This window comes from Staurois parvus, unplaced genomic scaffold (genome assembly GCF_062004578.1).
Source record: "Staurois parvus isolate SC_StPar_1 unplaced genomic scaffold, SC_StPar_1.0 ptg000070l, whole genome shotgun sequence".
Taxonomy (NCBI): domain Eukaryota; kingdom Metazoa; phylum Chordata; class Amphibia; order Anura; family Ranidae; genus Staurois; species Staurois parvus.
The window spans coordinates 1,788,922-1,816,762 of record NW_028317866.1 but is presented as its reverse complement, the minus strand read 5'-3'; the positions used below and the strand labels follow the sequence as shown (position 1 = coordinate 1,816,762).

The 27,841-nt window shown below is 40.2% G+C and overlaps 1 protein-coding gene across 3 annotated transcripts in view; it reads right to left on the bottom strand.

Annotated features, from left to right (window-relative positions):
• Positions 1-27,841, bottom strand: part of PUS10 (pseudouridine synthase 10) — a 105,908-nt gene that overhangs the window by 29,869 nt on the left and 48,198 nt on the right. For all 3 annotated transcript variants that reach the window (XM_089669205.1, XM_089669206.1, XM_089669207.1), the window contains 8 exons: positions 24,017-24,062; positions 20,773-20,837; positions 17,771-17,856; positions 16,887-17,012; positions 13,229-13,285; positions 9,355-9,431; positions 6,058-6,110; positions 2,324-2,441 (listed from right to left, as the gene is read on the bottom strand). In XM_089669205.1, coding sequence (XP_089525331.1) covers positions 2,324-2,441; positions 6,058-6,110; positions 9,355-9,431; positions 13,229-13,285; positions 16,887-17,012; positions 17,771-17,856; positions 20,773-20,837; positions 24,017-24,062 — 628 coding nt within the window. The remainder of the gene's footprint in view (positions 1-2,323; positions 2,442-6,057; positions 6,111-9,354; positions 9,432-13,228; positions 13,286-16,886; positions 17,013-17,770; positions 17,857-20,772; positions 20,838-24,016; positions 24,063-27,841) is intronic.

The following is a 27,841-nucleotide window of genomic DNA, read 5'->3' as shown; positions in this document are numbered from 1 at the left end:
TGCTAAGAATAGCATTCTTACAAAATGTCTTCAACTTACAATTAGACCTGCACTGTTAAGCAACTAGGTGGCAAATTAGGTTTAATGTTGAAAAATGTTAAGTTAGTTATTCACTTGAGGTCTGAAAACATGCATGCATTGTCCATTCTAGGAGGATCACAACTAGGGCAGTCAATGGTCGGGAAGGATCTGGGTCTTCTGCTAGAACATAGATTTAAAGCAGAGTTCCAGTGAAATGTAAAAAAAATTAAAACGTCAGCAGTTACACATACTGTAGCTGCTGACTTAAAAAAACAGCCACTCACCTGTCCCTCGATCCCGTGGTGTCCCCCCGTTTCACCAACTGTCCTGTGTTCCCGACACAGGCATCTTCAGTGTGGGCACCCAGCTGTGACCGCTTGCAGCTTCACAGCCGGGTGCCCATTGCGTATGCTTTCTGAATGGTCACGTAGTCTTCTGGGACCTATCATGTGTCCCAGAAGACTATGGGGAGGGAGAGGGGGAGGACAACTTCCATTTACGATCGTCTAGGCAATCGCAGCAGAAGTGGGAGCGGGTACCTATCAATTTCAGGTACCCACTCCCCAAAGGTGCCAATCCTTAACAGGGACCAGTCCTTAAAGTGGAACTTCCTCTTCTGGGTGGAGCTCCGCTTTAATAATAGCATGCAATGTCAAACTGCAGATTCTAAAGCAAGCAAAGCAGTAGCTGCTGTGGAGTGACTGACCCAAAAGCTGCAATCATATTGCTTCAGTGGTGTTGATGCAGCCAGGTGGAGAAGGGGCTTCTCTGTGTCAAGAACCAAGCAAGTCTTTAATCATCCTATAAATTAGAAATATAGGCCAGAAGCCTGCCCCCAGAAGAGAGCGAGAACATCCATCACCCAAGGTCACCTACAAAAAACTGAGGACTGCTATGAGTGGGAGGGGTTATATCAGATCTCCTAACAACTTTGTTTGCAAGTGGCCTCACCTGAAGGTCAAGATATCCCAGTGTCATTATTTAAAGGAGCCTGTGGCCTGTACTGTACGATTGACAAAATACAATTTGCTGCTTTGATGACACTGTGATACTTTCATAAATGAAACCCACTTACTGTATATGCAAAATACATAACAGCCTGTTAGAAAATTGAATTCAATACACTTGGTAAAGCCCCTCATACCCCGCAAGAGAAGGTCTATTACCCAGTAACACCTTTCTCTCCACTGCATCACATAGTTATCAATGTAAGAAATTTCTGCTGATATAGAGAAATCCTGCCTTTCATACCACACCGGTTTTTATGAGATTTATCACACAAATTCTTCTTTAAAAGGATTTCAATAAACATTGATATCCACTTCCTCTTCATGGGCTAAACAAAGCTTTATTCTATAGTAACCTTATACATAAGATAATTTTTTTTTAACTTGTGGCTTTAATATTCAATGGAACACCACAATTTATAAAAGTACATAGTTCATGACAAACTTAAATCAATAACAACCATAAAGATTACCGCATAAATGAGGACAATCTGTAAATATACACAGTAAACATCGGTCAGATGACGTCACAACTATGACAAGTCCCAATCAATATAGGGTATGGAATTATTACCAACTGTGCTCCAATAGGAGTATTAAAATCAGAGTGACTATAAAAATATGCGTTGATATGGTAATCTAAAATATCCAATTAATTAATATAGATTTATTAACAATACTATGTACATTTTCTTGGGTCCCATATTGTTATTGTTTATAGAAGATTCCCAAAGACATTATAAAAGAACAGTTATCAGAAACGCTAATCTAACTAGGGAGGAATAAAAGTCTAATAAAGTTATACTTTGGAGAGTCCAAAAATTATGTAGGTCCTTCAAAGGATGCTTGGTCAATCCCTTGTCTTCCCTGTGTCCTAAGCTAAGTATACACACAAAGTTGTCTCTTCTTCAGCTGAGGGGGCTGAACAAGAGAAATCCATAGATTTTCCCCATCCAAGCCAAACAACATTGATGGCTGAATCTCCATCCATGAGGTAGTTTATTCTGACAACTGGCACCTGTGTCTGTCAGAATAACCAAACAGTGGCCGACTGCAGTCACTATTCGCCTTACTTTTTTTTGCCTAACTCTGTTAAATTTTCAACTTTGTTAACCCAGGTAGTGTTGGCAGCGGAATCCTCAGCTCAAATTTCAAAGATTCACAAGAATCAGCTGGAATTCAAGCATGTATAGTAAATCAAGAATACACACTAGAGGTGCACATGTAGTGAAATGTAACAGCCTTGTTCAACAGAAATATTTTTTTAGGAAAGGACATTAACAAAAGAGACAAACCTTAACATCATCTAGAAGCTGAAGATCTTCTTTTTTGATGGGTTTTTCTGTCCATATAAGAGCGCTGTAACATTTTGTCTTCTCTTCCTCCCCTTCCTTCATATGAGAAACTGCCTCCCTGTAACAAAGCACTATTTCAATGTTCCTTTCATGGAATAGCACACACTTTAGTGATCTCAAACTCGGCATATACTGTCTTTGCATAGTTAATTCATGGTGAATTACAAAATAGCTATTTCTCTTTTTTTTTTCTTGTCAGGTGAATCGGCTTATATATCCTGTCATGATGACAGTCTGTCACAGATGAAACCTTTAACTCAATGGACCTTTTTATAAATGATTTAAAACCTCCTTCACTCATTAGCAACTTTTTTTATTCAGATCATTTTATTGAGTTTTGTATTGTTACACATACAATACATTGTGCAAACTAAGTACCAACAATAAAACAGAGATCCAGAAATATAACTTGTTCTGCTAGATTGTAAACTCCAAGGAGCAGGGCCCTCCTATACAGGGGCGGACTGACCATTTGGAAACTCGGGCATTGCCCGAGGGCCCGGGGTCAGTAGGGGGCCCCATGAGATGCCCCTGGTACCTTTTTCAAGGCTTTTTTGAGTTTGGGCAAGGACACGGGCCCCATGATCCCCTATTGCCCGGGAGCCCCATGAGTTGTCAGTCCACCCCTGCTCCTATCCCTCTTGTATTGAACTGTATTGTTGCTGTATTGTCTCCCGTTATATTGTAAAGCAATGAGCAAACTGTTGGGCTATATAAATCCTGTATAATAATAATTCTGGTGTGTATCAGGGAACATTAAGACAAAGAACTGATACAATGTTTTATTGATTATTTCACACACATTACACTTTGACCAGTAGTTTAGGTAGATTTCCCTGAAGTGTACATTCAAATTAAGTAAAGGTATGGGTATAACAACATACTGACTGAACCAGGCAAAAAGGAACATTGCCGTAGCCCCAACCAACTTGTAGGCAAGAAACAAATGGGTAGTCTTTATTTCTGTTATAGACTCAAGGAGGGTTATAATGGTAACCTCTCTCCATCCACATTTGCATTCAGTACACCTGACTGGTTCCCAGTCCTGCCTCTCGCCTCTCACGCTCCCAGTCTAAGTGCGACTGTATTACAGAAGGCTGAAATGAAGTGCAAAACAAATTAGATTATTTATTTAGAAATCCAGAGCTGCATTATTGTGTGTCTTTCATATTTGCCTGAAGATCCACTTTAAGTCCCATACATATCAGGCATCAAGTGCTTCTTGATATACTGAATGGCTCCATGCAAACTTACACAGAAATAACATATTTGTTCTAAGTTTATATTTTTCTACTACAAAAAAAAAAAAAACACAGACCAAAACTAAATTAAGGTCATGTGAACAGAAAGCTCCAAATTCTGAGCTTTGCTACAAATTAAGATGCTCATCACTCCATACCCAACAATAATGAAAGTCTCCAAAGCTACTCATTTTTTACAAACTTGTTATGAAATCTCTCTGCAAATTGGCACAATCTTTCACTCTTCTGGGCCCGTCTGACATTAAACACTGACAGGCTCATAGGGCTGACGGGCTTTAGGGGGGACAGCTTCCCCATCTACAGTGCTTTTAAAAAGTATTCATGCCCCTTGATATTTTCCACATTTTGTCATGTTACAACCAAAAACGTAAATGTATTTTATTCGGATTTGATGTGATAGACCAACACAAAGTGGCACAAAATTGTGAAGTGGAAGGAAAATGATAAAATAGTTTTCAAAATGTTTTACAAATTATTCAGCCCCCTTTTCTCTGAAACTCCTAACTAAAATCTAGTGGAACCAATTGCCTTCAGAAGTCACCTAATTAGTACATAGAGTCCACCTGTGTAATTTAATCTCAGTATCAATACAGCTGTTTTGTGAAGCCCTCAGAGGTTTGTTAGGGAACATTAGTGAACAAGCTGCATCATGAAGGCCAAGGAACACACCAGACAGGTCAGGGATAAAGTTGTGGAGAAGTTTAAAGCAGGGTTAGGTTATAAAAAAAATATCCCAAGCTTTGAACATCTCACGGAGCACTGTTCAATCCATCATCCGAAAATGGAAAGAGTGTGGCACAACTGCATACCTACCAAGACATGGCCGTCCACCTAAACTGACAGGTTGGGTAAGGAGAGCATTAATCAGAGAAGCAGCCAATAGGCCCATGGTAACTCTGGAGGAGCTGCAGAGATCCACAGCTCAGGTGAGAGAATCTGTCCACAGGACAACTATTAGTCGTGCACTCCACAAATCTGGCCTTTATGGAAGAGTGGCAAGAAGAAAGCCATTCTTGAAAGAAAGCCATAAGAAGTCCTGTTTGCAGTTTGCGAGAAGCCATGTGGGGGGCACAGCAAACATATGGAAGAAGGTGCTCTGGTCAGATGAGACCAAAATTGAACTTTTTGGTCTATAAGCAAAACACTATGCGTGGAGCAAAACTAACATTGCACATCATCCTGAACACACTATCCCCACTGTGAAACATGGTGATGGCAACATCATATTGTGGGGGTGCTTTTCTTCAGCAGAGACAGTGAAGTTGGTTAGAGTTTATGGGAAGATGGATGGAGACAAATATAGGGCAATATTAGAAGAAAACTTGTTAGAATCTGAAAAAAGACTTGAGACTGGTGTGGAGGTTCACCTTCTAGCAGGACAATGACCCTAAACATACAGCCAGAGCTACAATGGAATGGTTTAGATCAAATGATATTCATGTGTTAGAATGCCCCAGTCAAAGTCCTGACCTAAATCCAATTGAGAATCTGTGGCAAGACTTGAAAATTGCTGTTCGCAGATGCTCTCCATCCAATCTGACAGAGATTGAGTTATTTTGCAAAGAAGAATGGGCAAAAAATGTCACTCTCTAGATGGTAGAGACATCCTCTAAAATACTTGCAGCTGTAATTGCAGTGAAAGGTGGTTCTACAAAGTATTGGCTCAGGGTGGCTGAATACAAATACACGCCACACTTTTCAGATATTTGTAAAAAATTTTGAAAACTATTTATCATTTTCCTTCCACTGCAAAATTATGTGCCACTTTTTGTTGGTCTATCACATAAAATCCCAGTAAAATACATTTACATTTTAGGTTGTAACATGACAAATTGTGGAAAATTTCAAGGGGTATGAAATCTTTTTGAAGGCACTGTAAAGCTGGCCGCACACAGGGTAAAATATTCTTTGTGGGTGGTCCTGTTGGCCTCCTCCATCCCAACATCCTTGATTGAACAATTAAAGGTACTAGGCCAGCAGCTTTATCAGCCACTGTATGGGTATTCTGACAGTCGTTGCTGGTGGCTGTCAAAATACAGTAGCTGCCCGCTTTTTGTCCATCCGTTCTGTATAGCATGGATGGAGGAATCCGCCTACAGACTGAAAAAAAAAAATCTGTTTGTAGATGGCCAGCCTAAGACTTCATGAGCATGTTATAAAGTGGCAAACCACCACTTTGAGCCACAACATGCCAAGCTACTGGTAAAAAGATTTTTAAAAAGTGTCCATTTTTTTGACAAAACCACACACTGTAGTAATTCTGCAGGGACTAATCAAGCAACTTAACCATTTCAGTCTACTGATTGCTACTCCTTTTAAAGGGTTAGCTGCAAGACAAATATAAAATGCTACTGAAGGAAGAATGCCTTAGTAATCAGTGGAATCAAAACAAATGCAGTAAGATACTCTCACCTGGTAACTATTTGCAAATCTCGCACTTTGATTTTGTCAGAATGGTTTATTTTCTGCAGAGTATAAAAAAAAGGGACATTTTTAACATTAAACACAAAACACCCTTTACTATGAAATACTGAATATCAACAGATTAGAAGCAACTTGCTTTGACAATTAAAAAAATTAAATGGTCAGACATTGCAGGAAAGAATGAAAACAGTGCTTAATAATGTATTTTATTTCAACGTAAATTAGAAAAAAATAATGCATACATGGAACAATAGGATAGAAATAAAATGTGGAAGTAAAAGTAACACAGGAAAGAGCTAAAGTACTAAGTGTGTATGATAAATAGTGGCACTAGGAGAGTGAGAATAACAGGGGTATGCTACTAAAAGAAACAATGTCCACAATAGGGACTAGAAGGAAGGAGTGATGGGGATATTGTCCATAGTCCTCATACTGTTAAAAAGTTCATGTAGGCTAAATTCACAAGATCTTCACTCAGAATGTAGCAGCCAGCTGTCAGAGATGAAGCTCCTCTGTAGTGGATATGTAAGTGGGAAAAACAGTAGTGCGTTCTGAGTTCAGTAAGTTGTGTAATCAGATTTATTGTAAAAGCATATAGCAACTCACAAAAGTAGTATATTAGGCTTGCATGTCACAAATAAGGCATCTCCTAATGAGGCTTTCTGGACCTCTGGAGGCAGGGCAATCCAAGACCCGTCTGGTCGTGCTGGTGGTTTCCAGGGCTCCAAGTGAGCTAGAGGATCCAATGTCAATCACGGTGCCATTTCCGGAAGCAGAAGTCGTGTAGAGGCGGTCTGATAGGTGCAAGTTTGGAGCATGCGTACTCCTTCGTCAGGCTGTGATCATCACGGCCTGACCCACGCCTATCAGGCTGCCTCTCTACCACTTCCGGTGACGTCACCGCAATCGGCATTGGATCCTCTAGCTCGCTTGGAGCCCTGAAAACCACCAGCGCGACCAGACGGGTCTCAGATTGCCCTGCCTCCAGTAATCTGGAAAGCCTCAGTAGGAGATGTAGTTTAAAGGCTCGCATGTCACATATAAAACATCTCCTACTGAGGCTTTCCAGATCGCTGGAGGCAGGGCAATCTGAGACCCGTCTGGTCGCGCTGGTGGTTTTCAGGGCTCCAAGCGAGCTAGAGGATCCAATGCCAATTGCGGTGACGTCACCGGAAGTGGTAGAGAGGCAGCCTGATAGGGTCAGGCCGTGATGATCACAGCCTGACGAAGGAGTACGCATGCTCCGAACTTGCACCTATCAGACCGCCTCTACACCACTTCCGCTTCCGGAGATGGCACCGTGATTGACGTTGGATCCTCTAGCTCACTTGGAGCCCTGGAAACCACCAGCACGACCAGACGGGTCTTGGATTGCCCTGCCTCCAGCTATCTGGAAAGCCTCAGTAGGAGATGTTTTATATGTGACATGCGAGCCTTTATACTACTCTTGTGAGTTGCTATATGCTTTTACAATAAATCTGATTACACAAAACCTACTGCACTCAGAAAGAGCTACGGTTTTTCCCACTTACAAAAGTAGTAAGTGTATAAAATTACATTGAATACATATAGTTACAGTTGTTACAAAGCATGACCTATAGAATAAAACCATAATAGGGATTGTGAAAATGTATTAATCCATAGATTAATTTGTTCATTTTCAAGACATTCATAAATAATACACCTTTTACAAATCAAACTGAAAAAGATATAAATGTTTTTGAAGGATTTGTTGGTTACAATACAAGCAAAAACTAATTAGGAGAAAATTTTAATAATTAATCAAGCAGCTTAAAAACAGTATACAGGTCTCTAAAAATTGAACCCAATTGACCACATTCTAATCGAAAAATGCACAAATTTCTGGCTTTGCACAGAGACCCAATAATTCAATAGACTATTTGTATAATAAAAGTCTGAATAAGATAGTGGATGGCTGTCATGCAGGGCGGACACAGATAGAGCCTGTTCTACTCTATGGGCGGATGGATGTAAACGGACCACCTATCCATTTACATCCCACTGCCATTCGATCCGATCAATGAATGGGGAATGGATCCCCATCTGTCTGTTTCTAGCGGCTAGGAGCGGATTGGATGTAGGCAAGTGTAAACGGACACATCTGTTTACATCTGCTGCTCCATAGAGGAAACTGGAGGGTCCGATCATGTCCGCCTGACAAAACGGACAGACGGACCAGATTGTTCCGCTAATGTGAAAGGGGCCTTACTGATGCCAAATAAAAAAACCTTTTTTTCCCTACCTAACACACCTTAATAACATTAAGGCCAGGTTCACACTACCTGCAGAGAAAAACATTCCAGTTATTCTCTGCGGGTAGTGGTCATGCTGGGCAAGCTTTGCAAGATGGTGCAAAGAACAGACTCCCCCTTTTTTTTTTTTATAGTTTTATACGAATGTCAAAAATTGACATTCCATTAATTTCTATGCATCAGAGTACAGCAGGGTGACACCAAGCTGCAAAACAGTGTGGAAAAAAATGCAGAGACACTGACAGCTGTGTGGAAGTGTGAATGGGACACACAGAAAACCACCGTTTTCTGTGTGCCATTGCCAAGAGCTGCTTTTTTCTTCTGCAAAAAAATGCAGTTCTCTGTTCATCTTGTCCAGGAAGGCCTTTTGCATACTATACTAATGTATGGGCATCAGACATTCCTGGCAGAAAATACACAAGGATGGGCTGTATATCAGTTGAGCATATTTGCACATATGTACACATACAAGCATAACAATTCTAGCTTTATTTTAATGAAGGAGGTGTGGCATACAGTATGTGCGTATTTGTGCGTATACACTCAAAAATGCTGACCAGCAACTATATTTTTTTTCTTTACTGATCTATACGCAGCACATATTTATGCACCTGTATGTGCAAGCACATTAAAAACAATGGTCTGCATTTACATCATTAAAAAAAAAAATGCCTGTATACCTAAAAATGTTGCCCTTTTATGCAGCAGAGAGCAAGAGGCCTAAAGCTTTGAAAATGTTCCGGCATTTGACAATTGAAGGACGAGACAGCTGCTGTTTCCTTAGACCCTTTTTAGAGGATGAAAGTTGCAATAAACCAGGAAAACAAAGCTGGTTGTTCAGTGTTCATGAAAAAAAAAAGTCAGAAACTACTGAGTCTTTCGCTGAGAAAAAAAAGTCTATTTTAAACATTTGACGGTTGTTGGTCGTGTTGACCTTGTGTTGCTATAAATTTCACTAGGTATAACAAAAGAAGTGGAAAGGTACAAATCCACAATAATAGGATCTTCTTACCTCCTGAAGATCTTTCATGTCTTGTTTGGTAAACTGGACTTTATGTGGATTTACAAGTTCAACTGCAAAAGGTCTTCCTAAAAACAGAAAACAAGCTAGTGAACACGACATGTGAGTGTACACACATTATATTGCCAAAAGTATTGGGATGCCTGCCTTTACACGCACATGAACTTTAATGGCATCCCAGTCTTACAGTTGCAAGAAAAAGTATGTGAATCCCTTGGGATTACGTGGAGTTTTGCATGAATTGGGCATAAAATGTGCTCTGAACATCATCTAAGTCACAACAATGGAAGAACACAGTCTGCTAAACATAATACTACACAAACATTAGATGTTGCCATGGTTTAATTGCACATAACATGTAAACATTCACAATGCAGGCAGGAAAAAGTATGTGAACCTTCTGACTTAATAACTGGTTGACCCTCCTTTGGCAGTAATTTCCTCAACCAAACGTTTCCTGTAGTTGCAGATCAGACCTGCACAACGATCTGGAGTAATTTTGGACCACTCCTCTTCACAAAACTGTTTCAGTGTAGCAATATTCTTGGGATGTCTGGTGTGAATCGCTCTCTTAAGGTCATGCCACAGCATTTCAATCGGGTCGAGGTCAGGTCTCTGACTGGGCCACTCTAGAAGGCGTATTCTGTGCTGTTGCAAGCAATTGTTTTGTTGAATTACTTGTATGCTTTGGGTCATTGTCCTGTTGCATCACCCATCCTCTGCGGAGCTTCAGTTGATGGACAGATGGTCGTACGTTTTCCTGCAAAATGTCTTGATAAACTCTGGAATTCATTTTCCCATCAATGACAACAATCCGTCCAGGCCTTGAGGCAGCAAAGCAGCCCCAAACCATGATGCTCCCACCACCATGTTTTACAGTGGGGATGAGGTTTGATGTTGGTGTGCTGTGCCTTTTTTTCTCCACACATAGTGTTGTGTGTTCTTCCCAAACAACTCAATCTTGGTTTCATCTGTCCACAGTATATTTTGCCATTAGTGCTGTGGAACATCCAGGTGCTCTTTTTCAAACTTCAAACGTGCTGCAATATTCTTTTAGGACAGCAATGGCTTCCTCCGTGGTGTCCTCCCATGTACTCCATTCTTGTTTAATGTTTTCCTTATTGTTGATGTGTCAACAAAAATGTTAGCATGTGCCAGAGATTTCTGTAGGTCTTTAGCTGACACTCTGGGATTCTTCTTTACCTCATGCAGCATTCTGCGCTGTGCTCTTGCAGTCATTCTTACAGGACAACAACGCCTAGGGAGAGTAGCAACAGTGCTAAACTTTCTCCATTTGTATACAGTCTGTCTTACCGTGGACACATGAACATCAAGGCTTTTGGAGATACTTTTGTAACCCTTTCCAGCTTCATGCAAGTCAACAATTCTTGATCGTAGATCTTCTGAGAGCTCTTTTCTGCGAGGCATGGTTTACATCAGACAGTGCTTCTTGAAACCAGTAAACCCAAAACAGGTGTGTGTTTTTTAAGGGCAGGACAGCTGTCAGCAACACATCCAATATCATCACACTGATTGGAGTCAAGGTTGGCTCACTCCTGGCTCCAATTAGCTCTGGGAGAAGTCATTAAGCTAGGGCCTCACATACTTTTTCCTCCCTACACTGTGAATGTTTACATGTTATGTGCAATTAAACCATGGCAACATCTAATGTTTGTGTAGTATTATGTTTAGCAGACTGTGTTCTTCTATTGTTGTGACTTAGATGACGTTCAGAGCACATTTTATGACCCAATTCATGCAAAACTCCACGTAATCCCAAGGGGTTCACATACTTTTTCTTGCAACTGTAGTCCGTAGGGTTCAATATTGAGCTGGCCCACCCTTTGCAGCTATAACAGCTTCAACTCTTCAGGCAAGGCTGTCCACAAACTTTAGGAATGTGTCTATGGGAATGTTTGACCATTCTTCCAGAAGCATATTTGTGAGGTCAGGCACTGATGTCGGACGAGAAGGCCTGGCTCGCAGTCTCCACTCTAATTCATCCCAAAGGTGTTCCATCGGGCTGAGGTCAGGACTCTGTGCAGGCCAGTCAAGTTCCTCCACCCCAAACTCATTCATCCATGTCTTTATGGACCTAGTTTGTGCACTGGTGCTTAGTCATGCTGGAACAAGAACGGGCCATCCCCAACCTGTTCCCACAAAGTTGGGAGCGTGAAATTGACCAAAATGTCTTGGTATGCTGAAGCCTTAAGAGTTCCCTTCACTGGAACTATGGGGCCAAGCCCAACCCCTGAAATACCAACCCCACACCATAATACCCCCTTCACCAAACGTTAGACTTGGCACAATGCAGTTAAGCAAGTACCGTTCTCCTGGCAACTGCTTAACACAGACATGTCAATCTGATTGCCAGACAGAAAAGCGTGATTCATCACTCTCCGCTGCTGTAGAGTTCAGAGGTGGTATGCTTTACATCACTGCATCCGATGCTTTGCATTGCACTTGGTGATGAAAGGCTTGAATGCAGCTGCTCGGCCATGGAAACCCATTCCATGAAGCTCTCTATGCACTGTTGTTGTGCTAATCTGAAGGCCACACAAAGTTTGGAGGTCTTTAGCTCTGCAGACAGTTGCCAACTTCTAGGCACTGTGCGCTTCAGCATGCACTGACCCCATTCTGTCACGTGGCCTAGCTCTGCGTGGCAGAGTTGCTGTTGTTCCCAATTGCTTCCACTTTGTCACAATACCATGAACAGATGACCGTGGAATATTTAGTAGCAAGGAACTTTCATGGATGGACTTGCACAGGTGGCAACCTATAATAGTACCATGCTTGAATTCACTGAGCTTCTGAGAGCGACCCATTCTTTCACAAAATGTTTATAGAAGCAGTCTGCATGCCTAGGTGCTTGATTTTATACACCTGTGGCCATGGAGGTGATTGGAACACCTGAATCCAATAATTTGGAGGGGTGTCCCAATACTTTTGGCAATATAGTGTAGGTTACCATGTAATAGGGAAAGCACCAAACATAATGGTGGCTCAGTTGAGCTTCTGATTGATTTCTAGAAGAAGAGCTAGAATACAGTACCCATATCTAAATGGTACAACACAACCCAAAACCTTCAATTATTTGTGTTCTGTGTTTGGAAACAATAATGGGTTACCCCAAGACATAACCCCACTCCCTGATAAAAACTATTTTTGGTGCCAGGAAGCCCTCCAGGCCTGTTGAAGCAACACCCAAGATCACTCTGCAATGTAGCTTCTGTTTTGTATATCCCTGTGATCAGGCTACCACTGGCTGCTTTTAAATTATGCAATTGTGTCAATCCTGAGCCAGCATCTTCTTAAAGTAGATACCAACTTCTGATAATGTCCCAACACAGAAGGCTTCAGTCTCCTAGGCATAAAAGGACCAATGGAGCATTACAAGGGGAAATAATTTGGTATACTTAAAATTGTTACACTTACAAATTATGCAACATGCATGCACTTTATGTGAAAAACAGATTATATGCCAAGTCAGCTTGAAGTTATTAAAAGAAACCTGTAACGTGAAAAATAAGGCAGGAAGGGGTGGGGTGGTGTTACCATTTGCTGATCTTCCTCTAAGAATACTAGCTTTTGTTGTAATCAGCATACAAAAACCCAATCTAAATCATCTTTAAAGAGGGACTCTAATTACCTGGCTGCATCTGGCTTAAATATTTGCCAAGTCACTGCCATGACACTAGCATGCAGGTTAGAAAGTCATAGTGAAGTCCAAACTCTTGATCTGCATACTTTTACCAGATGTTTCAGAGAAAACTAGAGCCATTGGAAGAACATAACAGAAAGGCAAGTTGCATTTTTGAATGGCGAGGTCAGGTTTCTAAAATCAAAGGGTTACAATTTACAGTACCTCTACCAAGAGTCCTGACGTCCACATCTTCCCTTCCAGAAGATGAAAAGTTAAAGCCTAAAAAAATATTGAGACATACCAACCATTAAACACCAGCAGTACTGGCCTGCATTCAGTTATACAGAAGTAGCATGGAACTGTAGAAATGTAATGGCAATGTGTATAATTGTGCCATCATGTGGTTGCATTATTATTTTGTGTTTATATATTTTAACTATCACTTAAATTAATTACCACTGCATGCCTTCAGAGTGGCACCCATATGCTCTTGGCAAAGAGGCTCCCAGTAAAAGAAAGGTTGTCTGTGCATCAGAACAAGGGTTAAAATGTCTTGGAGAGGGGGATTAGGGGTTCAGTTACACCACAAAACTATTCAAAACAAATGAGCTGAAACATACCACAACGGTTACAGAAACAGGGCAGGATGCATTTTGTCACAGCACAATGCAATACACAGGACACTGCATTGTTCTGCGGTGCGTTGCAGTTCACCTGTTTTAAGGTGTGCTCTGGACCCATTTTAAAAAAAAAAGGCAAAGTGCTTAATAATATTGCTAGTTAGTGCAGTGCAATGGTGAAAATGGGCTCTAAGTGTTTATGATATACTTCAGGGGAGGTGAAAGTACAGTGCTGTGAAAAAGTATTTGCCCCCTTTCTGTTTTTTCTCTTTTTTTGTACATATTTGTCACACTTAAATGATTCAGATCAAACAAATTTTAATATTACACAAAAATAACCCGAGTAAAAATACAAAATGCAGTTTTTAAAAGAACTTTGATTAACCACATTTTTTGGAAAGTTAAATTTTACTTGCCATACCCAGGCTTGATTACTGCCAGACCTGTGGAATCAAGAAATCACTTAAATAAAAGCTGTCTTACAAAGTGAAGCACACTAAAAGATCTCAAAAAGCAACACATCATGCCGCGATCTAAAGAAATTCAAGAACTGATGAGAAACAAAATAATTGACATGTATCAGTCTGGAAAGGGTTACAAAGCCATTTCAAAGGCTTTGGGACTCCAGGGAACCATGGTGAGAGCCATCATCCATAAATGGAGAAAATGGAAGAGTGGTGATCCTTCCCTGTAGCGGCTGGCCTACCAAAATTACTTCAACAGCACAAAGACAATTCATCCTGGAGGTCATAAAAGAACCCAGAACAACATCTGAAGAACTAAAGACCTTACTTGCCTCAGTATAGGTCAGTGTTCATGATCAACAATAAAAAAAGACTGGGCAAAAATGGCATCCATGAGAGAGGTCCAAGGCAAAAGCCACTACTAACAGAAAAAAACCCAAAGGCTCGTCTCACATTGTGATTATCCCCAAGATTTTTGGGCAAATATTCTGTGGACCATTGAGACAAAAGTTGAACTTTTTGGAAGGTGTGCATCCCATTACATCTGGCGTAAAACTAACACAGCATTTCATAAATGGAACATCATACTAACAGTCAAACATGGTGGTGGTAGTGTGATGGTCTGGGGTTGCTTTGCAGCTTCAGTACCTGGAAGACTTGCCATAATTGAGGGAACCATGAATTTTGCACTCTACCAGAAAATCCTGAAAATGAATATCCGGCTATTGGTTAGTGGCCGAAAGCTCTAGCGCACATATGCAGCAGGACAATGATCCAAAACACACCAGCAAGTCCACCACTGAATGGCTCATGAAAACAAAATTAAGATTTTGGCGTGGCCTAATCAAAGTCTGGACTTAAATCCGATTGAGATGCTGTGGCATGACCTTAAACAGGCTGTTCGTGCTCCGAAACATTCCAGTGTTGCCGAATTAAAACAATTCTCCAAAGAAGAATAGGCCAAAATTCCTCCACAGCGATATGAAAGACTCATTGGCAGTTATCGCAATGCTTGATTGCAGTTGTTGCTGCCAAGGGTGGCACAACTAGTTATTAGGTTTAGGGAGCAATTACTTTTTCACATAGGGCCAAGTAGATTTGGACAGCTTTTTTCCCTTAATAAATGAAATCGTTTAAAAACTGCATTTTGTATTTACTCGGGTTATCTTTGTGTAATATTAAAATTTGTTTGATGATCTGAATCATTTACGTTTTCACAGTACTGTGTAACTAAAGCTTTCACTTCCTGTTCTGTACACCTCAAAAAAAAAAAAAAAAAAACAGTGTGACTATAGTTATACATTAGGTGTAAAGAGCACCCTCTACAGGTTGAAGAAACTCTGACTGTTTATGATCTTTAAAGCTAAAGAAGCACCTTCTGCAAGAGAAGTGTTTATATACTCACCTGTCCCATGATCATCTTGACATTTGACCCTTCCAAGAATGGAGGTGTCTGTGTCCACCACCACTTGCTGTGGTTCCATCTACTGGCCGCTATGTTAGTACTGTGTCTTTTAGTAGACAGAGGTTACTACAGCATGTCAAACAGTGAAAAATTCCCAGCTCAGCTTACCAACCAGCCTGCAAACAACTGAACTGTTCTAACAGTTCATGTTATAACAGGGGTTTGCACACAGTTGTAAATACATGCATAAGCTGCAGAGCCTCTTCATGGCACGCCAATGTTCTGCAGTTCCTAACACTATAAATTTTGAGAGCCTCCATAGTAGAAGCACATGTATAATAATGGATAGACTGAGGACAGGTAAGCCTGGAGGGAGCCCACACTTCTTTAATGGCACAGGGACGTACCAGACACCCAGCATATGGCACAATGGCAGCCAAGGTATCCAGTGTGTCCCCTCACCAGTATAACAACAGTACAAATAAATGTCAACTAGCCCAATCTATAACTGGCTTTAACAGCAAGGAGCACATGGAAGAGCAACGCATTTCAAACAACAACAAAAATTCCCAGCTAAACTTACCAACCAACCTGTCACCAACCGAATTGACCTGACAGTTCACGTTAAAAATGGGTTTGATTTGCAAACATTTGGAAATACATGCGTAAGCTGCACGGCACCCCAATATACTGTTACCTGTTAGACAGGACAATTCGGTTGGCAAGTTCAGCTTGAAATTTGTCTCTGTTGTTGTTGTTTGACATGCATTGCCCTTCCATGTACTCCTTGCTGCAAAGGCCAGTTATAGATTGAGGCAGTTGCCATTTGTTTGTACTACAGCATGCATTTGACACATCTGTACATGTGTTAGAAGAGAACATTCTGACAAAGTCTGTAGCTCTGCAATGCATTTAATATTGGAGAAACAGGCAGCAGGACAGGTGAACATTAACCCTCTTCTAGGTGGTGCTTTTTATTTATTTATTTTTTAATCCGCTTGAACAAGTGTGGAAAGCTTAACGATAAGGATTCTCTAAAACATAGACTGAGTGCCAGTGTAATAGCTAGGGGGGTTACGTATGTAGGATTGGGGGAGCATTAACGGTTTGTTTAAGGGGTTTAATTAGATGTTAAGACTTTTGGTAGGCGAAGTTTAAGTCTTATGGGGATGTTTTAGTTTATGGGTGCTGTGCTTTTAATGTATTGATAGAAGAGCTGACGATCTTTCTACTTGGGAAGGGCGAAATTACTATATACTATGGAAATTACTATATACTTCGATCATGGACACACACACCAAATGTTCTTGCACAGCCCTCATTTGCCAAAGTCAACAGTACCCCTGGGTACATTTTCCCCTCTACACACTTGTGACCTTTGGTATACTTACTGTCAGCTTTAAAAAGCACCATAAGCTGTTCTGTTATCAGCTCCTCTACTGAAGACTCCATCTTCCTCTCTCCATCAATAACCCAAGGGGTCTGTGGTAAACTCCGGGAGTACTTATTGTATCTTCCTGCAATGTGGTAATAGGTATCAATTTCCTAGATCAATGCATTAAGCCTCATGTAATGTTGCATATAACAAACAATCACATGCTCTCTTTCATGGCTGCAGTGTACTATGTTTGCATGCAAGACCACGAGTTCCCGTTTTCTCCTTCTATATATATTTTTTTCTCATTCTTTCTAAAACGTATTTATCAAATGCTATTACTACCAGCATAAGTCACTGTGTACCCAGACAGTGCTGGGCCCCCAGTGGTTTTGGGCACTCTAGTAGTCACATGGCCTGCAAAGGCTATAGTCACTTGGTTACATGAAAGTGAGAATATGATTTTCTTCTGCCTGAATAAGGGTCCTTTCACATGGGTGCCCTCTGTTTTGAGCAACAGAGGGTTTGACTGCTGATCCCTTGCTGATCGGATCAGAGCACGGCAGATGGCAGATGAGTGTAAACTCAGTTTCAGCAGAGCGGACATGGAGAGTCTCCTCTCTGCTCTATGAGCAGCCAGAAGTAAACAGACTCCACTATCCTTTACCATGCAGCCTGCAGTCTGGTCCATCCAAATAGTCCTTTTGTTTTTTTGATCGAATTAGAGGTAGGCGGGTGTAAACAGACACAAATCCATTTACACACGCCGGTCCAGAGGAAGGCATGGACCATCTGGTCAGGTCCAACTGAAAAACTGACAGGAAAACCTGATCGAATCCCCCATGTGACAGGACCATAGGAGTTTTAAGTTGAAAACCACATAAAGGGAAAACATGGTACCTGCCACAAAAACTGAAGCATGATTACACTGCATGTCCACAACTTCACAGGCTGTCCTTGGGAAAGATGGGGGCCATGGGAACTGTCTAAAAAATAAAGACAATTAAGATGCAGTGATCTGGAATGTAATGCTAAAAGCAAAATATTTTCTACACTTATCAACAATATATTAATTGCAGACAATATTAATAATTGCTATTGTACAAGGTAAATCCTTCTGTAAGTAAATAATTTAAAACTCAAAGTACTCTTAAAATGGGCCTGTTTTCATGATAAACAGGCCTTCTCTGACAATGTTTGGGAACCTTGGATCAATTATATTTTGGATGCCTTAGGAGTTGCTTCTAGTGAGTACAGTTTTGAATGGTTAGGGTGCATTTCTTACCTCAACTTTTCTTTCTCTTTTTCTGGCTCCTTTTCTTTCCTTTCATCTACCAATCCCTAACATCATCAGTAGGCTATACAATATGTGGCATAATACAGCATATAATGGATATGGGACCACATACAGTATGTGGGGGGTGAAATAGGGCCTTGGTAATTTCTCTGGCCCTTATTTACTTTCTCTTATGCCTACCAATTCTATGGCATATGAGTAAGTTTATGATTGTTATTTATAATATGTGTTTTCACTTTCCCTCTCTTAGCATCAAGCTCCAACGAGCGACAGGGAAACATGATTATGCCTGTCTTTTTATTTTTTACGTTGTCTCACCTTTTGAGTTGTCTTGTACAAGGCTATATTTAATGGACTCTAGGTTATCTTTTATTTTTGCAATTCATTGCATTTTGATATACAGTATGTCTATAGCAGTGTTTCTCAACCTTTTTTCAGTCAAGGCACCCTTTAAAATTATGGCCAGTCCCAAGCCACCCTTTAAAATGATGGAGAGTCTTGAGGCACCCCATTTTAAAATGTAAAAAACTATTCTAATAGTTTTGTATAATGCAGCAACATCCACACATGTAGGACACCCAACATTAGAGGTGATTTATTCTTTCAAAGCAAATAAACTTCTGCACACTGGTACTGACTAGTATTCCAATGTTTCACTTCTCTCTCAGTTTATCTCCATCACTGAGGTAATGTGACCCCAGCACTGACAAAGAGGCAGGGGAGGGTCAAACTAGGATGTTGTGCAGGCGGCTGACAACCTCCTTATCAACTGATGCTGTTATTGGCTGTCAGGACGCCTACGGCTAGAAGGTCACAATGATGCCTGTGTGCCTGTAATGAAAACCTGTGGCTTTGCATAACTAAAGGGCAGGCTTGTATACAAGTGTTGGGAAATTTTTGGACATTTTTCCAAGGCACCCCTGAAGAAATCTCAAGGCACCCTGGTTGAAAAATGCTTGTCTATAGCATACTGATTTTCATATGCGCAAGTATTGGTATTTTGTATTTTCATTTAAATTTTCAATACAAATTATTGGAAAGAAAGTAGGTCTGTCATACAGTGGGTATAGAAAAGTCATCAAACAACCCACAGAGCCTTGAGGAGGAAGTGAGGCCACTTCACCAGCTGAGGAGAGCAGTGAGGGTTACACCTGACCAGATCAGATTGATAATGGGAGCCAGGAGCCTGCCCTACATGAGCATGGTCTCTACATGCGCAGATTAACTGTGCATCTGGTGAGTGCACAGCCTTATCATATATATAGGTCACCTCAATATTTGGTTTGAACGGAGCACTGATTGCTGGAGATATCCTGATCTCTCTTATTCACATTTGGACTATTCATTCCATTATTATTGTTCACCGCGAGTCACTTTTGCAGTGACGGAATACATGATATCACTAAAGTCACTTTATATGTTGGTACCTTGTCACAAGTCACTTTATGTATTTTATTTAATTCTCATCTATACCTTTTGATACATTGATTATTGCTTGAGCGCCGCACCCTATATATATTTATAGTTATGTTCTGAAAGGTTTTTGGTATCCTTTGGTGCATTGGCTGCTCTTCTGATTTATAGCGCTTGCTTTTACCTTGTTTTTTGATTCAAAAAGGAGAGTTCATCAAAGGCAACCCTTTAAATCAAACTCAGATGGGACACTGAAGAGGCTTTTCTGGACCTCAGAATGATAGCAGGCAGCCTGTGAAGGCATCTTGGAAGCACTTTTAGCCTCGGATATTCAGAAGAGATCACAAGCTCATTTAGGCAGCTAATGGACTTGACATGAATGACAATCATCTGATACAGCAATTTTCAAGTGGGCTAGGGTGAAATCTAATCTCTACAGTGCAAGAAGATGCTCCTTGGCTGACCACTCTTACGGGGAACACTGACTGAGCAACTGGCATTATTTCCTGAAACAAGTAGAATCAGCATAGTTTGCCTTCACTTATCTGCTTCCTCCTCTCTTTTGCAATTACAAGCTTGCCCAGTCAGTATTTTTGAAGCATCCTGGAACCCTTTAATTTTCTTCTCTAAAGACATTTAGGATAGCCACTGAAGTCCTGAATTTCAGCCAATTCCTGCTGAATCAGCAGAAATTCGAGCCATGTTTGGGGGGGCCTGCAAATACCAAGTATATCACGCTTACCTTGGAACATGGTGAGTAAAGTCTTAGCAATTTTATCAAATCTAATATGCCTGAAAAATCATGTATTCATACCATACACAGAACTGTATCAACAATGGAGTAACAAAAGATTCTGCTCATCAACCTTAATAGAAAACAGAAAAATAGAATTGCTGCTTTTTCAAAAAACATTTGATTTGCTTTGTCAGTGCAGGATTTCCACCAGTAACTAGAAGCATTGTGTTATTAATGCCACAGCCCACATAACCATCTAAGTAGACAGATTCTGCTGGCTAGAAAAAGACTGGTTCTTTGAAGTCTAAACATCTTCCAAAAACTCAAGACAGAGAAGGGAAAACAAAGTGATTAATCTGCAGATCATTAACAAATGGTAGATACTACCTCACTCCTCCTCCACATTGTTCTGTTATTAAGTAAGCTGTACTGAGAAGACAAGTTTACAGAACTCACCTCCAGAAATCATCTTCTTTTATCCTCTCTAGAGCTTTTACAACTGCCATTCTGGTAAAGACAGACTGCAGATATAAGAACAACTATTGTTAAGGTTGTTATCCAAGGGATAAAAAAAATAAGATTTAGAACCATGTATGGTCAGCTTAAAGTAGAAGTCCAGTCAAATCCTACCTACACTTAAAACTGCTCCCATTCCCATTCTAAACCCTACACTACCTACTCTCTAGAGGAAAGATATGTATACTTAACTATTCCCTGGGCACTCCTGTCTGGTCACAGGATCTCCCCTGTAGCTGGCTTCATGGTACAGGGGAGATCACTGACAATAGCTACAATGCAATGTGTTGACGTCTCCAAAAGGCTGACTATGGGTCATGCATTGTCAGCTGTCCCTCCTCCACCCCAAAACCGGTGCTGGAAATGATCATGTGGCTGCACTGGAGTGACCAGGGAATAGCTAAGTATAAGCATCTTCCTTCTACAGGGTAGTTAGAATAGGGCTCAAAATGTAACTTGACTTCTACTTCAGGCAACAACTCTAGTTTGATTATCTTTCCTCAGTTGTACATTTGTAATCAGTTTTCTGTGTTCCGGGTAGGACTGGGAATAATTGGCAAACCTAGCCTAAACCACCTCAACCCCCCACCTCCCATTTCCAGTTAAAGTGACATTAAAGTCTATTTTTTTTTATAAACCAGGTACAAATAACACAACTTATATGTATAATCTGTTATTTATATAAATTCCCTCCTCCAAGTTTACTTTTCAGATTGTCCCCCAGCTGCGCTGACACACTCCCTGTTCCATCTCTGCCTCCTGTGTCTCCAGAACCCATGGAGTTCCGTATAAGTCTTCTCTACACATGAGCTCCAGCTCTGTACAACAACTCTGTGTGCAGTCACTGCAAATGCCACACACAGCCAGTGCAAGAAAAGAATAAACAGAAAACAAACGATAGATTCTCAAGTAATGTAAATGGGCTTTTTTCTGTTTTTGTTGTCTTCTATATATTCCATTAATGATTAGTTTTGTTGAATAAACATTGTACAGCTGGTAAATATTTAAATTTTACTACTTTTTACAGTTACTATCACGAACATGTCTTGGTGATCTACAGTAGGTTAGTGGTGGTGACCCACAGGCAGATACTTGGAGGAGTTCAACGGCACTGTCCAACACTGTAGGAAAGTGTTCGCTAACATTAGTGGTGGACTATGTTTCTGGACTTTCTCCTCCTTCTTCTGGCAGTCAGGGGCAGACAGCATAATCCTTCTCTAGTAGGATACAGAACATTGTTGATTTTGAATATTTACTTTACAGCTGCATCATGTGAGCACATTCTTGATTATTTTACTTCAATAAATTGTGTGACTTTTTTAAATTCTATATTTTTTTGAGTGTTACAAGACACAATGAAAGAAAGATAGAAGACGTTAGGTAAACATAAGAGATGTTACATGACAAAATTCACTCCAAGGATTAAATTACAGAGCCTCTATGGAGAAATCGTAATACAATAAGCTGGGGAAACAAAGCTAATAAGTCAAGGCATGGATCCAAACAATCCTGGGGGGGGGGGGGGCAAGGGATACCATACACAATGTAACCACTCAGATTTAAGAGCAAAGGTACAGGCAGTACCTTCATAACAACATCCGTATTATGGAGTTATATTGGGAAATGCCATAATTGTTGTATGCGGTTATCTGTATTATGAATTATGCACTTTTGTTTGCACCTTGAGGATGAATTGTTGATTCCTTTATGGCCGATTGTGGGCCTGGTCTGTGTGGATGTGCAGCCAGTGGGTCTGGTCTCTGTGGATGTGCAGCCAGTGGGCCATGGCTGTGATGCTGGGACATCCTACCAAATGTTGGTGATGGATTGTTCCTGGTATGATGGCTGTGGCATTGGGTACTGACGCTTTGTCATCGTGCGGGTCCCCTGTGTGCTGCGCATGTGCTACTCTGCAACACGTCACACGTAGCTGGGACAACTGCTGAGCGGGACTTCTGCCCTTCCGGCTTTATGGCTGGTTGGGAGGCGCGGTAACTATTGGCTGGGCTATGTCACATGCTGATCCAGCATGGGCACCCTGGTTGGGATGTATATATAGGGCAGGATGGTGGCTAACACATGAGGGCACACTTTTAATCATCGGGGACCCTAGAAGGTACCCTCCCAACAAATAGGTTAACAGTGGTGAAATTGTTGGAATTTTTTAGTGTGCTGGAGTACATGGTTTCTCTGTGTTGTCTCCTCTCAGCCTGCTGTACGTCCGCTCATCCACTCTGTGACTGGCCTTGTTAGCCTGTGGAGCCATCTCTGGCTCCAGGAGTGTGTATGCACTGCTGTAGTATCAGTAGTTGTTTTTAGTAAGTGTATATTCCTATACAATCAGTCACTATTAGTGATGTTATATAAGTGATAATATATGTATGTTACTGTATATACTTTTTTCTACATAGATTCTCCTGAAGAAGTGATTTTTAGTCACAAAACATGTAGAGCATTACAAATCTGTGGAAGGTGGAATCCCCGCAGTTGGAGGACCCGGATACCAAGCTTGGGTTACTTACAACTGGGTGCCTCTATTATATATTGTTGGGGGGTATCATAGCACTCTACACAAATTGAGTACTTGAATTTTATTTTATGCATTGGATAATTTTATAACAATGTTAATAAACAATATTGTTTTAATCACAACAAATGGTGTAGTGTACATGCCTATAAAGTCCATAACCTACAACTTAAAATGTCTGTTCTGAATTAGGACGCAACACCTATTATAATTCTTGTACCACGGTACCACCAAGTGGAAACAATTCAATAACCCTGAAAAAGTGTGTGATTAGAAATCCCCTATCTGGATTCACCTCCTACCTCCATTATACTATCCCTTAACCTGATAACATTAACGGACTTACCTCCTACCCCCTATATATTATCTTTTTCTCGCTAATACTGTCTTGGATGTTAATCCTTCTGCTCCATTCAGCTTTGGAAATTCTAAAAATGTTATTGGTCCTGCCAATAAAGCTTATTTTTATTTGAAAATTAAAGAAAGAAAGAAAAAAAGGAAAGAAAAAAAGGAAAGAAAGAAAGAAAAGAAAAAAACTGAAAGGAAAGAAAGATTGGCACAATATTATCAAGCATTTTCCGGAAGGCACATACAGTAAGTGGACATACAGTGGTACCCTGAAAGTGTGTTTTTTTTTCCCCATCAGCTTCCACTTACTTGTTTATTCTTAGCAGGTTTGAAACAGTCCTTGCACACTGTGGCTCTAAGAACAAATAGATATTAATGTATGATTATCAACTGGTATATTTTATTTGAAAATCACACTCAATGTTTCAATTTTCTTTTTCTGTTTCAAATCTTTTTTTCAAAATCAAAAAGTATCAACTGACATCCTGATGAACCTGGCACTTCAGAAGGGGGAAACTGATCATGCAAAATGTAATCTCAGTTTGTAAAACATGACCAGGAAAAAGAAATTCTAGTTTTAAAACGTACGAATATGAAAATGAACCAAAATTATTGTAGGGAATGTACCACTAATTATGATTCAAATAGTCCACGTATCATGCTCTCAATCCATTCTGTCAAATGATCAGTGTAGATTAAAACAGCTGTCCCCATCATACCGCATTCATTGATATTCAAGTGAACTGGCAATCATTCTGCCATACTTGGTGATATTCATTCTGAAATGATATTTGTTCACTCTGGGACTCTTACCCATGTCTCTTTGACCTGCACTATTGTTTTGTCTTTGCAAATGTTTATAGGATTGCATGACTTAATTGGGAAAATAAAAAAAAATATTCAACCACAAAACAGCTCTCTCCTAATGATATTTCCAAATACTTTTTGAAAATATTAAATAATTAAATATAATTTGTTCACATTATTCTTCTGCTTCCCTTATAGTTGGGGAGAAAAACATTCCATTGAAGTCTGAATCACAGTATACAACATCCCCCTCCTTGAAAAAAATGAAATCGGGTTGAGAGACGCTCAGCCATTCACAGGAAGATTGTGTTTTCTGAATGACTACATGGCTTGCTCTTATTAGCTGCAAGAGAGAGGGGGGCAAATGACAGAATCTACTGCTCAGCCAATTAAAAGGTAACCTTGTATTCATTCAGGAAATACAAAGTTTCCTGTGAATGGCTGAGCAATGCTCAGCCCAGCTGAATTTTGTTCAGGGAGCAAGACAGAGGTCCCTATACTGCTGCCAAAAGAGAGCACTGTATATTGTATGTAGCTATATTCAGTTTATACTGTACTCAAAGTGGGTGCATCTGTTTTTTCAAGTGACAGAAAGCTGGAGCCCAGCTTTAGGACTTATTTAAAAGTTAAAGTTGGAACACATCTGTCATGCCTAACTAATTCAAAATAAGCATCTGACGAAAAACATAAGCATATGTTGCTTTCAATAAAAAACAAATAAAATAATAAAGCAGAAGATCCATACTTGCCACTGAAGTCAAGTACAAATTTTAACTTAGCAAAATCTTGGTTTTAGACACCAAATCAAAAAACAAAAATATAAAACCGCGCAAAACAGTACCTAAACCAAATAAACATTAAGTAAGATATATGATATATATATTCGTGTCCAAAAACTAAAAATTATATATTTTTTATATATGTGTCCAGAACAACTCAAAAATATGCAATTCAAAATCCTTCCTCCCAGACTCCACAGTGCTTGGACAAAGAAATATTCTTCTGTGATATATGCTTCCACCATCCACCAGTGCAAACCAACACAAACCGCACTCACCAGATAATGGTGAATAGTAGTCCTTTTAGGACTTTCAGGGATCCTACACCCATTAGCAATATTACACTATATGCAATATTTTCCCTTTGGCACAACGGTGGAGCTGGTTTGGAGGTCCTGACCAAGGAGGGAGTGGAAGGATCATCATAGCTCTGTATGGTGGAATGGAGGTCTGGAGGCTATAGAGGAGGTGTAGGATCCCTGAAAGTCCTAAAAGGCCTACTATTCACTATTATCTGGTGAGTGCAGTTTGTGTCGGTTTGCATTGGTGGATGGTGGAAGCATATATCACAGAAGAATATTTCTTTGTCCAAGCACTGTGGAGTCTGGGAGGAAGGATTTTGAATTTCATATTTTTGAGTTGTTGTGGACACAATTATATATATATATATATATATATATATATATATATATATATATATATATATATATATATAATTTTTAGTTTTTGGACACTAATATAGATCTTATACATCTTACTTAATATTTATTTGGTTTAGGTACTGTTTTGCGCTGTTTAATATTTTTATTTTTTGATTTGGTGTCTCACACTGGTGCACAGCAGCATTTCATACCTGGGTTGGATATTATTCTGTGGCGCAGGAGTGTATTAAGTTTTTTGTAAAATCTTGGTTTTACCTCCTCCTGTTAAGTTTTGCTTATAGTTTCAGCTGGTTGTAAAGCTGGTCATACACAGATCCAATTTTTCCCCGATTTTTGCTAAACTGGTCAAAATGTAAAGTGATTCTAAAGGTTGCATTTTTTTTTAATAAAAGACATGTCATACTTACCCACTTCTGTGTAATGGTTTTACACAGAGCAGCCCCAATCTTCTTTTCGGTCCCCCAACAGTGTTCCTGGATCCTCCCCTGCTCCCAAGCCACACTCCTGTGAATGGACATTGTCCATTTACAGAGAAAGCACGGCTTGGTCCCACCCCCTGCTCTCTCCTCTTTGGCTCAGTGGCTTGGATTGACAGCAACGGGAGCCAATGGCTCCCACTGCTGTGAGTCAATGAGGAGAGAGACTCTCAGGAGAGCCGCCGCTCTTATGCACATAGAATGCATTAAGGTAAGAAACCTTCTGCCTTTACAACCACTTTAAGCCAGAGGTGGGCCTGGCAGTACAACCCAGCTCGACAAACTTTGACTGAAAAATTTAAGGTGTCATTTGGAAAATTCTTGGCTGAACAGTGACTGCATCTTATCAAATGCAGTCCCTGGGTATTCAAGAAACTCAGGTGCTACAGTTGCTTGAATACAATAGCTGGCAGGAAAGATTCCTCCATCCCGTCCCACCCATAGGGGATATATCTGTTTACTTTCTGTCTTGATGATACAAATATTTTTTGAGATGTGTTAGAAGCTCTGTCAGGTCTTATTACTATTTGAGCCGTTCTACTCTGATGGCCACTCCAAATAGCACTGAATGTGGCTGGGACTTTTTTCTAGTGAAAATTGAAGTTGTCCTTTAAGTGTTATTTGGTTCATTCACTATTTCGGAGTCTCTGACAGTGATCTTTGTGGCGATTATCTATCTTTAACTACAATACTGATCACTGATTATCATCTATGCACTTATGGGTTATTTTTGTACATTTCGTTTTGTCACTTGAAGTCATGACTCAGGGCACAGTTATTTGACATAAGAAAATTTCAGCTTTGTTCCTCTTCCTCTTGGAATCCCAAATTAACAATTAGCCAGCGTCTGTTTATCTTTCACTTCTGTGTTTTTGTGGGGGGGTTTTTAATATCAAATAAACTTACCTGCTAACACTGGTTGTCAACATCTGGTTTAAAACAAATATGTAATATAGTGCAGACTGGAAAGTCCTTAGATGTGGTAGCTGCATTGATCTTTTTGTAACTTTTTTTCTTAAAACAGAATTAAACCCAAAACAAAAAATGTATTATATCGCAGCTTACCATTAGTTCATCCTGTTCGATTCAGTGCAGTGCAATTTGAGCCCATTCATTTTGAATAGGTTCAAATCTAACTGCATAGCACCAAGAGCAGTACATACATTACTTTAGTAAATGCACCGAAACTAGATCACTTGGTACTTCTGTACCAAACGATCTGCTGATTTGTGACCTGCATTTGGGGTGACATTAACTTAAAGTGGTTGTAAAGGCAGAAGGTTTTAACCTTACTGCATTCTATCCACTGAGGTAAAAAACCTTCTGCGTGATGCTATCCCAGCATCCCCCCTAAATACATACCTGAGCCTGGTCCTAATCCAGAAACGTGTGCAAGAGCCAAGGTTGACT